The sequence below is a fragment of the Muscardinus avellanarius genome, assembly GCF_963383645.1.
Source record: "Muscardinus avellanarius genome assembly, chromosome: 6".
NCBI classification, from domain to species: domain Eukaryota; kingdom Metazoa; phylum Chordata; class Mammalia; order Rodentia; family Gliridae; genus Muscardinus; species Muscardinus avellanarius.
Window position 1 is genome coordinate 25,002,766 of NC_137791.1, and position 16,339 is coordinate 25,019,104.

Below are 16,339 nucleotides of genomic sequence, written 5' to 3' on the forward strand. Positions count from 1 at the left end.
GAAGCCTTCCGGTGTTCAGGTGCGGAGACTTTCCGTCTCTGGTTTCTGTTCCTTTTTGTGGTGGTGGGGGAGCTTTGAACCCTGGGAAGGATCCTGAGTAATGGGTATTTCAGATGTCAGGCAGGGCGATTTGATCCTCACGCCCTCGGTAGGGACACTTCTCTCTGTTTACCTCTGTGAAAGCATGACCTAAGAAATAGACGTGTGGGTGATGGGACAGGGCGAGGCAGAGGGAAATCTCCAAAGGGTACTGGGATGCACTTTAGGATTTTGCATCAGCACTGGGTTCACTGGGTTAAACGAAGCGTCACTTGAGATGCCCGCTGGGGGGAGGAGGGCGGGCCTGGGCCTGGCAGGCGTCCCTCTGCAGAGCTGCCCGGCCGTCGGAAGCGCTCACCGGCCTCCCATGTCCCTGCAGGTGCTCCAGTCGCAGCTGGACACTCTGCTCCAGGGCCAAGAGAGTATTAAGAGCTGCAGCAACTTCACGGCGCAGGCCCTGAACCATGGCACCGAAACCGAGGTGCTGCTGGTGAAGAAGCAGATGAGCGAGAAGCTGAAAGACCTGGCCGACCAGGACTTCCCCCTGCACCCGCGCGAGAACGACCAGCTGGACTTCATCGTGGAGACCGAGGGCCTCAAGAAGTCCATCCACAACCTGGGCACCATCCTGACCACCAACGCCGTGGCCTCGGAGACGGTGGCCACGGGCGAGGGGCTGCGGCAGACCATCATCGGGCAGCCCATGTCCGTGACCATCACCACCAAAGACAAGGACGGCGAGCTGTGCAAGACCGGCAACGCCTACCTCACGGCGGAGCTCAGCACCCCCGACGGCAGCGTGGCGGACGGCGAGATCCTGGACAACAAGAACGGCACCTACGAGTTCCTGTACACGGTGCAGAAGGAGGGCGACTTCACCCTGTCCCTGCGGCTCTACGACCAGCACATCAGGGGCAGCCCGTTCAAACTGAAGGTGATCCGCTCGGCCGACGTGTCGCCCACCACCGAGGGCGTGAAGCGGCGCGTCAAGTCCCCGGGCAGCGGCCACGTCAAGCAGAAAGCCGTGAAAAGGCCGGCCAGCATGTACAGCACCGGCAAGCGGAAAGACAACCCCATCGAGGACGACCTCATCTTCCGAGTGGGTGAGCAGCGCGGCCGCCAGCCAGGTTTACAGGGCCAGCTCGCCAGGCGCCTTCCCTGGGGGGCCTTTCCTCTCCTTCTCCTCTTCCTTCCTCTTCCTCCCTTCCCTCCTCCTCCCCATCCTGCTTCCTTCTCCTCTCTCCCTTCTCCCTCTCCTCCTCCTTTTTAGAATGCAAGTGCTGCGATTTTGTCCTATAAAGTTAGAAACTGAAAAATGAGCAAAAAGAGAAGTCAAAAAGGCACATAAACTACTCGGGAAAATTTAAAGAAAATGTTGGTAATCTCCCCCTATACCACCACCAGCAGCACCACCACCATGGGGGCATCTTAGAGTGCGGCCTAACCCACTGGGCGTGGGAGTTGAAGTCTCAGGAAACTTGCAGTGTTTCTCTGAAATCGAGGGCTTTCCTATGAGGCCTCGGGCTCGCTCCTGCCTGTGAGAGGTGGGGGTGCGGGTCAGCCGTGCCTGGCAAGCTGTGGTCCCCAACTGCCCTGTGTAGCTGGAGAACAGCCCTAAGGGGAGAGGGTGGGGAATGGAATGGGGTTGGACAGGGTTGGGGTGCGGACGGAGCCAGAGGCTTGGGAAGGCACACTGGTTTATTGCCGCTCGTTTTTTATTTATTTATTTTTACTGCTTGTTTTCTCGAGAGAAAGCAAAATAAATGTCAGCAACAAAGGGCTTGATCATTCTTACAGGGGGAAGAAAGTGTGCATTTGGGTTAGTTTCAGAAAGTAGCCCCAGCGTGGCTCGTTTCTGAAAGAATGCTACACAGTGCAGTTAACTGACAAAGGGAGAAAGCAGCCTGTGATTCTAATGAATTGGGGGCGTCTTGAGCCAAATGAAGGCTCAGGGTTTTGTTTTCTCTTTCTTTTCCTTTTTTTATTTTTTGGTTGTTGTTTTTTGTTTTTCTGCAGAACTTCTCAACTTTTAGAATCAGAACCGACTCTCTGGGCAGGGGAGGGGTGGTAGGCAGCGTTTGCAAACTTCTGACCATTGAATTTTTCCATGGAACATCTAGTCCAGAGGTGCTCTGTGTTAATTCCCGAGGCAGAGTGTGTGTCTGTGTGTGTGTGTGTGTGTCTGTGTGTGTGACTAGAGATTGAACCCAGGGGCATTCTACCCCAGCCCTAGTGTGTGTGTGTGTGTGTGTGTGTGTGTGTGTGTGTTACTAGAGATTGAACCCAGGGGCACTCTACCTCTACCCCAGCCCTAGTGTGTGTGTGTGTGTGTGTGTGTGTGTGTGTGTGTGTGTGTGTTGCTAGAGATTGAACCCAGGGGCATTCTACCTCTACCCCAGCCCTATTTTTGGGGGGAGGGAGCTGAGGATGGAACCCAGGGGCATTCTACCTCGGAGCTACACCCCCAGCATGAGGGCCTCTGTGCTCTAACCAGGCCAGCCTCACATCATATCATGGTCTTTACCAAGATTCAACATCAAAGCTGGGCATGGTGGCACATCCCAGCCCTTTTTTTTTTTTAGTCTTTTTAATTTTGAAATAGGGTCGCACTGAGTTGCAAAGGGCCTCACTAAGTAACTGAGGCTGTTCGCGAACCATAATCTTCTGGTCTCAGCCTCCCAAATTATGGGATTACAAGCATGTGCTACCACGCCTGGCTCCTATTTTATTTTTTATTTTGAAACAGAGTCTCACTAAGTTGCTCAGGGTGGCCTCCGGCCTGTGATCCTCCTCTTCTAGCCTCCCAAGTACTGGCATTACAGGAGTGTGCCAGCACACCCAGCTTTGACGTTGAATCTTGGTAAAGACCATGGTATGATGTGAGGCTGGCCTGGTTAGGGCACAGAGGCCCTCATGCATTCCTTGGCCATTGGTGCAGTGTGCATACTAGGGTGGATGCCGGATTGGGAGCCTCCCAGGACTGCCACTCAGGTTCCGCCACTTACTTGAGCCCCAAAGAGATCTCTCTGCTTCCCCAAACTTTAATTTCCATGTCCATAAAATAAAAATTCCACAATATCTGCTCCTCAGAACTGCTGTAAATCCCAAGCTTAACACCTGGCATTTAGGAGAAGCTGCCTAAATGAGAATCGTTGTCTTTGCATGTGTGATTGTTAAGGCTGTTAGATTTAACATTGGTCTCCTGAATCCAAGACAAACTCATTCTCCCACTCAGACCACACATCCTGCCTCCAGCCAAGCCTGCTTCCTTAGGCAATGTCCAGGGTAGCGAAATTGGGCAGATCTGAGCCTGCATCCTGATTCTCCATGCCACTGGAGCAATTGGCTTGTTCTTTCAGAATCCTGTAAAAGAGGAGAATAAAATATTCCTAACTCACAGTTGCTGTAGGGTTAAAACGAGAAAGAATTCTTATAGTATGCCGAGCGCTTGCCTATGTACAGTAAGTATTCAGTTAATGGCAATTAAGATTTTGCTGTTGTTATTTTCAGTAATCACCATCCCCATGTGTGATACGCAGGAGGAAACAGCCATGTCTGTCTCTTAAGGGCATTTCCCCTCCATCTGTTCTTGGTTTTGAATTGTCCTCGGCTTCTACCTCGGGAAAAGGAGGTAGAATTTTCTTCTTCCCACCTACCCCTTGAGAAATACAACCACAGTGACGCTTAACTGGCACTGGTAAAAAGGTGTGTATTTAAATGTTTGTAAAGCACCGGGCGTGGTGGCGCACGCTTGTAATCCCCGCGCTTGGGAGGCAGAGACAGGACGATCGCGCAGGTTCGAAGCCAGCCGCGCTGGCTTAGGAGACCCTGTTTCCAAAAATAAAATAGGTCTGGGAGTGTAGCCCAAAGATAGACGGGCTTCCAGGAACCCCAGTACCACCAAAAAAAAAAAAAAAAAATGTTTGTAAAGAACTTAGAACAGTGCATGGCCTACAGCATGATTTCTGTGTTTATTAATGAGGTAAAGATGCCATCTTAGTTTCCAAAGGCTGCTGTACCAAAATGGCACCGTCTGAGTGGCTTAAACAACACAAATTTATCTTCTTATAGTTCATGCCAGATGGAATGTTGCAACTGTTTGGGAGTTAGAAGTCCCAGGTTAAGTGCTGAAAGTGATGCCAAACATTTTTCATACACCTGTTGGTCATTTGTATGTCTTCTGAAAAAAATGTCTCTTCAGCTCCCTTTTACCCATTTTTAAATCAGGTTGTCTTCTTACCATTGAGTTGTTTGAGTTCCTTACATATTTTTAATATTAGCCTTGTATGACAAGTGTAGTTTGCAAGCGTTGTCTCCCATTCTGCGGGTTGTCTCTTCACTTTGGCGATTGGGCTCCTTCACTCTGGTTCCTGTATTGTGCTGAAGCTGTTTAGTTTGATGTAATCCTATTTGTCTATTTTCTTCTTTCATTGCCTGTACTTTTATACCATCCTCCCCAAGAAAACATTGCCTAGACATAGATAGATGATAGATAGATAGATAGATAGATAGATAGAGACAGACATAGATAATTGTGTGTGGTACTGGGGATGGAACCCAGGGGCTTTTCTACCTCCAGGCTATACTTCCATACCCATTTTATATTTTATTTGGAAACAGGGTCTCATGAAGTTGCTGAGAGCCTCACTAAGTGGCTGAGGCTGACTTTGAACCTGTGCGATCCTCCTGTCTTAGCCTCCCAAGCGCTGGGATTACAAGCGTGCACCACCATGCTCAGCTTGCCCAGACATATTTATGGAGTTTTCCCCCCATGTTTTCTTCTAGTGGTTTTACAGCTTAAGTCTTTAATTTGAGTTCATTCTTATACCTAATATGAGATCCAGATCTAATTTAATTCGTCCTCATGTTAATGCCCAATTTTTCCAGCACCATTTAGTCTGGAGTGACAGATAGAGACAATACCAGGGGCTAGACGGTGGGAAACTGTAGAAATGAGAAGAATTTCAAACCAGGACTAGAATGAAGAGTAGGGCTTATGCAGGTTGACGGGGGAAGTGACAGCTCAGGCAGAGGGGCCACCGTATGGAGAAAATAAAGGTGCAGATAAGAGAACATGACTGTTGGCTGAGACCACACGTCATGCAGGGCGAGCCCAGCCCACGGGGCTGCCAAGTGACTGCTGGATAAATCTATCTCAGATTTATCCATCTTTATTTCCTTCCTTCCTTTCTCCCTTCCTCCCTCCCTTCCTTTCTTCCTTCCTTCCTTCCTTCCTTTCTTTCTTTTTCATGGTACTGGGGATTGAACTCAGGGGCACTCTACCTCTGAGCTATGCCCCCAGCCCCATTTTATTTCTTATCTTGGAACAGGATCTCACTAAATCGTAGAGGGTCTCACTAAATTTCTGAAGCTGACCGAGAACCTCCCAAGTCCTGGGATTACAGGTGTGCACCACCATGCCTGGCTCATGCTGCTTTTATTTATTTATTTTTAACTGAAAAAGGTTTTGTAGCTTTATTTACGCACACGTGTGAAAGCACGCTCGTGGCGCCTACTCGTTTTCCTCGCTGCGCAGCCCGGCGTTGGGGTTGGTGACTGACGGCCAGCTGGGCCGCTCTTTCCTGATTGCTTTGTGGTTCCTGAAGGAGACGTTGTGCGCAATCTCGCCACAGTAAGATTTGTTACACGTCAGGAGCACTTCCAGCTCCTGGACATCGTGGACCAGGAACTTCTGGTCCACACCGGGCAGCATGTGCTTGGTTTTCTTGTTGCTCTGGTACCCAATGTTGGGCATCAAGGTCTGATCCTTGAATTGTCTCTGCACCCGGTTGTCAATACCTCTGGGTTTCGGCCAGTTCTGCTTAAGTCTCTTCATCTTATCGGTCTGACTGGTGCCTGATTAACTTCTTGGTCCTTTTTTTGACAATCTTAGGCTTTCTCAAGAGGTCTGAGGGTGGCCATTGTGCCAAGTGGGAGATGGTTGCCACCTCCGTAGGCAGTGCCGAGGAAGAGAAGCCATGCTGCTTTTTTGAATCTCTTCCTAGACTCTCATACCTGGGCACTTTTGTCCCTGAGATGATTTCTCAATTTTAACCCTTCCTCCAAGTACCACCTTCTTTTTTAGAATTCACAGTTATTGCCAGGCATGGCAGTGCATCCCTATAATCCCAGTACTTGGGACGCTAAGACATGAGGGTTGCAGGTTTGCAGCCGGCCTCAGCAACTTAGTGACATCCTCTGCAACTTAGTGAGACCCTGTTTCAAAAATAAAATAATAAAATATGACTGGAGAAGTAGCCTGGAGGTAGAACACCCCTGGGTTCCATCCTTAGTACAAAAAAAAAAAAAAAAAAAAGAATCCAGTGATTATTACTTGTGCCTCAGTTTTATTATCCAGCAAGACTATAAATTCCTTGAGGTCAAGGATGATGTCATTAATTGCTAATCATCCCCCCAAAATACACGGAATACTTGCTTAAGCACCCTGTCCATTTGAGTAGGTGGTGGGGGACGTTAAGGATTTCTAGTGGTAATTTCAACTCATATTTCCCCTCCCTCGCCCAGCATCCAGAGCCTCTTTAGATGTGAGCACCTCTGTGTTATGTCAAGGTGGAAAAAGAGGGCTGGTCCTGTCTCCATCCTGGAGATGGATGTGTCAGGGCACTGGAGCCAGGGTGGGGTGGCGAGGAGGCTGTCGGTTGGTGAGAGTTAAGGAACATCCCTAGGGCGGCACCTCAACCTCAGCTGGTTTTGAAAGAGAGCAAGTCAGATGGCAGGAAGAAGAGTGCTTCAGATGAAGAGACAGCAGGCACAAAGGCATGAAAGTGAGAAAGTGTGTCGCTTCAAGAACTGTAAATGATTCCATTATCCCAGAGCATCAAAGGAAGCGAGAGACGGGCGTGGCGGCGCACACCTACAATCCCAGGACTTGGGAGGCTGAGACAGGAGGATCGCAGGCTCAGGCCAGCCTCAGCAACTTATGAGGTCTTCTTCCTCAACTTACTGAGACCCTGTTTCAAAATAAACAATTAAAAAAACAGGGCTAGCCGGGCGTGGTGGTGCACGCTTGTAATCCCAGTACTTGGGAGGCTGAGACAACTACTTAGTGAGGCCCTCCACAATTTAGTGAGACTATTTCAGAATAAAGAATAAAAAAATAGTGCTGAGGGTGTAGCTCGGAGGTAGAATGTCCCTGGGTTCCATCCTCAGTACCAAAAACAAACAAACAAAAACACAGGGCTGAGCTGTGTGTGGTGGTGCTTACTTGTAATCCCAGTACTTGGGAGGCTGAGACAGGAGGATTACAGGTTCACGGCCAGCCTCTGCTACTTAGTGAGGCCCTCTGAAACTTAGTGAGACTCTGTTTCAAAAATAAAGAATAAAAAAATAGGGCTGGATTATAGCTTGAAGGTAGAATGCCCCTGTGTTCCATCCCTAGTACCCCCCCCAAAAAAAAAGAAAGGAAGAAAGAAAGAAAAAGAAAAAGAAAAGAAAAAGAAAGAAAGAAAGAAAGTCTCAGGGCTGAGGGTATAGTTTAGAGGTAGAATGCCCCTGGTTCAGTCCCCAGTTCCCCAATCCCCAAAATGGGGTGTAAGCTGCTGGCTCATTGACAGTGTTTGAGAACCAGAGCCATGTGGGTAAGGAAGCATTGAACAGTGTGAGAAAGTGCCATGACTTACTAAGATATTTACTTATTTATCTATTTATTTATATTGGTGCTGGGACTGAACCCAGAAGCATTCTACCTCTGAACTACACCCCCAGACCCTTTTACTATTTTTTTATTTTGAAACAGGGTCTTGCTAGGTTACTGAGAGTCTCGCTAAATTGCTGAGGCTGACCGTGAACCTGTGATTCTCCTGTCTCAGTCTCCCAAGTACTGGGATTACATGTGTGTACCACTCCACCCAGCAAGAGATTTTTACTTCCTAGAGGAGCCGGGGGCAGTGTGTGGGAATCTATTGGAAGTGTTTTTCTCAAAGGAGGGGGACTATGAAAGAATGATTAAAGTCTTCCACATGAATGAGCGCCAGAATCAAGAGTGATGTGATGGAGTAGGGGTGTTTGGTGGGAGTGTTGTAGGGATGTGAGGAGTAGGGTGGGCAGCTAGCACCATGGGCTATGAAGCTCTTGAACTCAGTGCCTCTATTTCTTCCATAAAATGGAGATTTAAAAAGCCAGACATGGTGGCACAAGCTTGTCATCTTAGTACTCCGGAGACCTCAACAACTTAGTGAGGCCCTCGCCTCAGTGAGACCCCGGTCAAAGCAAAATAGGGCGGAGAGTGTAGTTCAGAGGCAGACTGCCCCTTAGTTCAATCACACAACACACACACACACACACACACACACACTTTTAATGAGGATAGCAATCTGGGCACAATGGTGCATGCCTGAAATCCTAGCTACTCAAAGAGGATAGAAAGTTTGAAACCAGCCTGGGCAAGTTAGGGACTCTTTCAAAAGAAAAAAATAAAAAGGGCTGAGAGGCTGAGCACCCCTGGATGCTACAAAAGGTGGGGAGGCAGACAAAGAACCTACCCGGGAAGGGTTTTGTGAGATTAGGTGAATTAAAATGCAGAAGAGCTTGGAACAGTGCCCGCAATGAGTAAAGTGCAGAACATTTTAGAAAGGCAAAGTTGATACCAGTTAACACATTGTTCGAAGCCCTAGGGTAGGGGTAACAGTATAAATAGGTAGGAACATAAAGAGCTCAAAAGCCCAACTACCTCAGAGTGAATCCCAAGATGCTACTTATTAACTATATGACTTTGGAGAAATTATCTCACCTCTCTGTGCCTTGGTTCTTCATCTGTAAATGGGGATGATATTAATGGATATTTCATATGGTGAGGATTAAAATAGGGCACGTAAGGGCTTAGAACAATACAGGCATAGAACAAGGACTCCGCAAGTGTTGACAATTTGCCAAGATAAGGAGAGTAAGAAGAAGAGGAGGTAGGTAGGCAGGATGGAGCATGGGCGTGGAGTTCTCCAAATAAGTCAAGGGCAGAGAGATCAATTTGGAAGTGAAAAATACAAAGAGGTTAATTAAACCATGAGCTGCAATGAAACGTCCAAGATAGGACTTGTGGTTCAGGGAGGAAGGATGAAAGTTAGAACCAAGAGAAAGAAAACATTCTCTGAGCCAGGGATCAAGCTATGTGTCGGCTACTTAAAATCTTTATTAGATGCAATATTCTTTCGGTTCCTAATAACCCTGCAATATAACATACCCCTTACAGTATTGTATGTGGTGTCCTGGGGCCAGTTCTTAATGGCTCATTCAGTGCTTCATGTGAGTGACTTGGAATCAACCGCAGTGGAGGGCTGCAAACCAAAGCTCCGGCCCCAGCTGGAACCCACCCCTACTCCTTTAGAATCTCGCCCTTGGGAATCCTTCTTGCATTTCAAGTGGGAGAAGATGAAACTAATATTCAAATACTAGGCTGTGTGTATTAGTCAGTTTTCCATTACTGTCACAAACTTCCTGAGATAATAGAATAGAAAGAGGAAAGGCTACTTTGACTCATAGTTTTGGAGGCTGCAGCCTGTGATTGGTTGGCTCCGTTGCTTCTGGGCCTGTGGCAAGGAGGCACATCGTGGAGGGAGCGCATGGTCAAGGAAGCTGCTTACTTCATGGTGGTGAGGAAGCAAATAGAAAGAGGGCAGCTGAGACCCAATATCCCCTTCAAGAATATACCCAATGATCTAACTTCCTCCCGCTAGGCTCCACCTCCTAAAGGCTCCACCACCTCTCAGTAGTACCCCAGACTGGGAACCGAGCGTTGGGGAGACATTGAAAATCCAAACCATAGCACAGCATTATAGACTGTATCTGTGAAAAGCACAGATGTTGTTCTTGCTCTAGTCCAGTGAGGAATACAGATAAACATTGAATACTGTGTGGTAAGAGATGGAGTCTTCTAGCCAGGCGTGTTGGCACATGCCTGTAATCCTAGTACTCGGAGGCTGAGGCAGAAGGATCACAGGTGTGAGTCCAGCCTCAGCAACTTAGAGAAAGAATGTTCCTGGGTTCAATCCCCAGCACCACCGAAGACAGAGAGAGAAAGAGAGCGGTGGGGGACGAGGGGGAAGCAGGGGAGATGGAATTTTCCAAAGGATTTTTAGAGAAAATATGATCCATGTGGGCCCAAAGGGTAATTATCCTCACCTCTGAAACCTGATATTTTAAAACCTAATTAGAAAGGAGCAATGCACGTATAGAAAAAAGTTATTATGTAAAGGGTCAGGAGAACCAGGTCATACTCTTTCCTCCGTCTCTGACTACCTTTGGGATGGGTCCAGCTTCATCTTTCTCATCTATAAAATGAGAATGAAAATATTTGTCCTGCTAACTCATGGGATTAGTATAAGGAGTACCTGAGAGAATGTACAGGGAGTGCTATAACCATTACTGAACCATTTTCCCACGTGGGAACCATTTTCCCACGATGTAATGTGGGTGGCAATGTGCTGCTAGTCATTAATAACTCCTTCATGCACTCATTAATTTGGCAAACATTTGTCAAAGCCTTGCTTGAAGAACCTGTATTAGATGCTATGCTTGGCTCAGTTACGTCTTGTTGTATTATTCCATTCCCAGTATATCTTGCTAAGTGGGGTGTGGTGGCACACACTTGTAATCCCAGTACTTGAGAGGCTAAAACAGGGGGACTATGGATTCTCTCGGCCACTCAGCTATGTGAGGCCCTCTGCAACTTAGGGGAGGCTTTGTTTCAACATAAAGAATAAAAGATAGGCGTGGTGGCGCATGCGTAATCCCCACGCTTGGGAGGCGGAGACAGGAGGATCAAGCAGGTTCGAAGCCAGCTGCGCGCGCTGGCTTAGGAGCCCCTGTTTCCAAAAAAAAATGTAAAAATAGGTCTGGGAGTGTAGCCCGGAGGTAGAAGGGCTTCCAGGAACCCCAGTACCACCAAAGAAAAAAAAAAAAAAAGAATAAAAAATAGGGCAGGGAGTATAGCTTGGAAGTAGAATGCTCCTGGGTTCAATCCCCAGTACCACAAAAAAAGAGTATCTTGCTGCATTTAGCATTAATTTTCATATTAGTTGGAAGAAATCTGCATTTATTTATCCCCTAGTAATTATAAACAATTTTTTGCCAAATTGTTTATAATTAATTTTTAAGTTAATGTTATTCATTTCACTAGACAATAGGTAAAATCTATTACATCAGAGTCAGTAGGAAAAGATTTTATAAGTATTATGCATTTTTTTTTTTTTTTTGGCAGGCTTGGGGATGAAACCCAGGGGCATTTGACCTCCAGGTTATACCCCCTGCCCAATTTTTTTATTCTTATTTTGTAGCCGGGTCTCACTGAGTTGCAGAGGGCCTCACTAAGTAGCTGAGGCTGTCCGCGAACCGCGACCCTCCGGTCTCAGCCTCCCGAATGCTGGGATCACAAGCGTGCGCCACCACGCCCGGCTGTTATGCATGTTTTGTGTTATATTTATATCCATTATGAAAGAACTCCTTTGTATTATATATTTAGAATATTTTGGAGAGAAAGAAGTGAGTTCTTAGAATTTAGTGAAAAACAAAAAGAGTAAAATATACTATTTTACAAATCATTTCTAACTTTTATTTTTTTTTATTTTGATCACGAAATACTTGAACATTCTAGGATGGTGGTAAGACACTGGTTCTGCATCGTTACTTACCATTAAGATTTAACTGCTAGTAAAAATAGTCAACATTATCTATTCCTCAAGAACATGCTGTTGATGTCCTTTTGTCTTCAAGCGTAACACTGTGATCCTGCTGTGCTTTCAAACAGGGTTTAAAAAAAAATGATGATCAGAAGCCGGGCGTGGTGGCGCGCGTTTGTAATCCCTGCGCTTGGGAGGCTGAGACAGGAGGATCTCACAGGTTCAAAGCCAGCCTCAGCTACTTAGTGAGGCTTTCAGCAACTTAGTAAGACCCGGTTTCCAAATAAAATAGGAAATAGGTCTGGGAGTATAGCCTGGAGGTAGAAAGCCTCTGGGTTCCTTCCCCAGTACCACACAAAAATAAAAATAATGACCAGTAATCGCTAACAAGACAAAAGGGTGCTGGAGGTGTCGCTCAGTGGAAGTGTGTAGTTAGCATGAATGAGATTCTAGTTTAATCCCCAGCATCCAAAAAGAAGGAGGAGGAGGAGGAGGAGGAGGAGGAGGAGGAGGAGGAGGAGGAGGAGGAGGAAGAGGAGGAGGAGGAGGAGGAGAAGGAGAAGGAAAAGAAGAAGAAGAAGAAGAAGAGGAGGAGGAGGAGGAGAAGGAGGAGGCAGCTGTTGATGTTACTGGTAATGCCAATCAAACTATTAGAAATTAAGCCACGTGGCTTAAGGAAGAGGATCTCAGAGCTGGAGGCCGGCGCAGTGGCAGAAGCTTGCCTTGCACATGAGAGGTCATAGTGTCCATGAATTCCTTCACCAGCACTGCAGAAACAGCAGCGACGTCCTAAAGAGAAACATTAGGAAGCTAAAACGGCAGTTCCTGCTTCATCCATTCTCTCTCTCTCTCTCTCTCTCTCTCTGTCTCTTTTTTTTTTTTTTTTTTTTTTTGCGGGTCTGGGGATGAAACCCAAAGGCAGTTGACCTCCGAGCTACACCCCCTGCCCAATTTTTTTTTTCTTTATTTTGAAACAGGGTCTCACTGAGTTGCGAAGGGCCTCACTAAGTAGCTGAGGCTGTTTGTGAACCGCGATCCTCCGGTCTCAGCCTCCCAAGCGCGGGGATTACTAGCGTGCGCCACCATGCCCAGCAATCCCCGCGCTTGGGAGGCCGAGACAGGAGGATTGCGCAGGTTTGAAACCAGCCTCACTGGCTTAAGAGACCCTGTTTCCAAATAAAATATAAAATAGAGGTCTAGGAGTGTAGTCCCAAGGTAGAAGGGTTCCATCCCCAGTACCACTAAAAAATGTGTGTGTGTGTGTGTGTGTGTGTGTGTGTGTGTGTGTGTGTGTGTGTAATAAACAATGAAGCTGGACATGGTGGCACACACTTCTTTTTTTCTTTGGGTGGCATTGGGGATTGAACGTAAGGGCATTCTACCCCACTTATACCCCCAGCCCTATTTTATTTTTATTTTGAAACAGGGTCTCACTAGGTTGATGAGAGTCTCACTACTTGCTCTGTCTTTGAACCTGCACTCCTTCTGTCTCAGCCTCTCAAGTACAAGGATTACAGGCATGCGCCACCACACCTGGCTGGTACACACTTCTAATCCTAAACCTGGGAGGCTGAGACATGAGGATTACATGTTCGAGGCTAGAGTGCAGTAACTTAGTGAGACCCTGTATCAGAATAAAAAAGTAAAAAGGGATAGGGAGTGTAACTCTGAGGTACAAAGGGTAGCTCAGTGGTAGAGAGCTTCTGGGTTCACTCCCCCATACCACAAAAAAAATTAATTTAAAATATTTAATCAAGCCGGGCATGGTGGCGCATGCTTGTAATCCCAGCATTCGGAAGGCTGAGACCAGAGGATTGCGGTTTGCGGACAGCCTCAGCTACTTAATGAGGCCCTCTGCAACTCAGTGAGGCCCTGTTTCAAAATAAAGAATAAGAAATTCGGCAGGGGGGTGTATCTCGAAGGTCAGATGCCTCTGGGTTCCAGCCCCAGACCCTCAAAAAAAAATTTAATCAATATTAGACTAGCAGATGTCCCCCATACCAGTGATTTATTTTTTAAGTACTGGAGATTGAACTCAGGGGCATTCTACCCCCAATCCCAGCTTTGTTTGTTTGCTGTTTGTTTTTTGAAACACTGTCTTGCTAAGTTGCTGAGAGTCCTACTAAATTGTTAAGGCTGGCCTCAAACCTGAAATCCTCCTGTCTCAGCCTCCCAAAGTACTGGGATTACAGGCACACATCGCTATATCCAGCATCTCTGTGATTTTATTTACAGAGATGTGGGGCAACAGCTGTGATTAACTTGAGATCAAGAATATGAGCTGGGCCAGCGTGATCGGCTGGCTCTGGAGCATAGAACATGGTTCTGTCGTGCTACTGACCCAGTACGGGCAGCTCACATTCATTTGAAAGTGTGCAGAGGGCTTTCCTATTCCTGGTTCTAAGCGGTATTACTATGAAATTTGATTAAATGTCTTCTTGTCCCCTAATGCAATTATTTTTCATTTCTACTGAGGCTCCAAAAATGTGTGTATTTCTCCAAAGCACACACAAAGAAGGTGCTCTTATTTTTGCTTATCTCTTTTCCCCCTCTTTCAGGATCATCTCCATATTCCCAAAAGAAAAATGGGCTTTATTTTTAAATGAGATAACCACACTCATCTTCAACTTAACCATCTTCTCCATTTCCATTTCCCTCTTTTCTTTTCTTTTCTTTTTCTTTCTTTCTTTTTTTTTTTTTTTTTTTTTGTGATACTGGGGATGGAACCCAGGGGCATTCTACCTCCAAGCTACACTCCCAGCCCTATTTTTATTCTTTATTTTGAAACAGGGTCTCACTGAGTTGCAAAAGGCCTCTCCCGCCCGGCTCCCTCTTTTCTTTTATACACTGCTGCTGCCTGCTGAGTCCTCTCTGAGTCCTTCAGCAGGACAGTGGGAAGGTTAAGTGAAGGAGGGGCGCGGGCAGCTCTTATCCCCAGCCGGGCCAGGAGGACAGCAGGTCATGCTCAGTCACTCTGCACGGGTCTCTCAGCCCCCTCTGCCCTTACATTCAGCATTCCTCACCCCTGCCTGTGCGCCCTCGAAGCCACAGGTGCGTTTCCAGTTTGACATAAGCCAGGATCTCCAGCAGCCCCCCCCCCCGTGTTCTTTGCAGTCACCTCCTTTATGCTCCAATCCCAGTTGGAAGAGTCTTGCTTTTTCCTTATGTTTCTTTGGTGGGTCCCCCAGTTCCATATTTTGCAAAATCCCATGCTTTTGCTTACCAAATGTTTTTGATAAATTCAGTTTTTATTCTTCAGAGACCCTGGCCTTCCCCCTGCTACCTTTTAAAAAGTATTTATAAGCTGAACATTGTACATGTGTTTCCTTTTCTGGCCCTTCAGTTTGGCTGGATCTATTGTCCAGTTGTTATCAGACTTCAGGAGAAATGACCCACAAGGAATAGCGCACCAGTGCACATCCCACAAAGGACCAAGCACCCCGTCCTCTGCCCTCTACCACCAGACACCAACACACCATTTATTTATTTAGTTAGTTAGTTGGTCAGTTATTTTTGGTGGTATTGGGGTTCCTGGAAACCCTTCTACCTCCGGGTTACACTCCCAGGCCTATTTTATATTTTTATTTGGAAACAGGGTCTCTTAAGCCAGTGCGGCTGGCTTCGAACCTGCGCGATCCTCCTGTCTCTGCCTCCCAAGTGCGGGTATTACAAGCGTGCACCACCACACCCAGCTACCAACACACCTTTTAAAAATGTAGTTTCTTAATTCTTTTGAGATGGAGTCTCATTATGTTGACCATGCTGGCCTTGAACTCCTGGGCCAAAGTGATCCTCTTGCCTCAGCCTCCTGAGTAGCTGGGTCCACAGGTACCACCACCATGTCCAGCTCCAGTGCGCCTTTTTTTTTTTTTGGTGGTGGTACTGGGGTTCCTGGAAGCCCTTCTACCTCTGGGCTACACTCCCAGACCTATTTTTACATTTTTATTTGGAAACAGGGTCTCCTAAGCCAGCGCGCGCGGCTGGCTTCGAACCTGCTTGATCCTCCTGTCTCTGCCTCCCAAGCGCGGGGATTACAAGCGTGCGCCACCACGCCCGGCCTTCCAGTGCGCCATTTTGAAAGCTTGTCTACTGATACCATATTCATGCTTACCACGGGTATACTGTATGAATCTAAATAAATCAGAGGTCCCCTCTTTTGATTCACTGGAAATAAAATAGCACAGCTACCTTCACAGTGTGAAAGATGCTGTCTTCAGGATCTGGACTTTCATGCTAGGAGACCAACAAGAAGCAGAAGTAGTGAATAAATTTGAGAGGTCCTATGATTTCAATCAAAGGACAAGCATGTGGGTCACTAAGAACCAGGCGATCCAAGATGGATCTGCCCAGCAATTCTGTTGTTGATTTTATTCAGTTTCACCCATCACCAGTTTTACTTCCTAAACCAGAACAGTGGACACCCAGGTGGTCTCCCTCCTGTGCTCGGAGTCCCCTGCCTCTGACAGTCCTTACAGGCTCTTTCCCAAACAGCGTGTCAGTGTCTAAGAACACAATGCCGAATTGCTTTTTTTAATATAAATGCAAAAGCCAAGGCATGTTTTTCTTTCTCTAATAATTAAAATTTAAACCTCAGCCAGGCGTGGTGGCGCACGCCTGTAATCCCCGCACTTGGGAGGCTGAGACAGGAGAATCGCACAGGTTCAAAGCCA

The 16,339-nt window shown here is 46.9% G+C and overlaps 1 protein-coding gene and 1 pseudogene across 6 annotated transcripts in view; one reads left to right on the forward strand and one right to left on the reverse strand.

The window, feature by feature from the left end:
* Window positions 1–16,339, forward strand: part of TRIM2 (tripartite motif containing 2) — a gene marked incomplete at both ends in the record, with an annotated part of 123,359 nt that overhangs the window by 94,365 nt on the left and 12,655 nt on the right. For all 5 annotated transcript variants that reach the window (XM_080696981.1, XM_080696982.1, XM_080696983.1 and 2 more), the window contains one exon: window positions 419–1,142. In XM_080696981.1, coding sequence (XP_080553107.1) covers window positions 419–1,142 — 724 coding nt within the window. The remainder of the gene's footprint in view (window positions 1–418; window positions 1,143–16,339) is intronic.
* On the reverse strand, window positions 5,552–6,006 carry LOC308264554 (large ribosomal subunit protein eL32-like; annotated as a pseudogene). Its single transcript has one exon. The product of its transcript is annotated as a large ribosomal subunit protein eL32-like (transcript).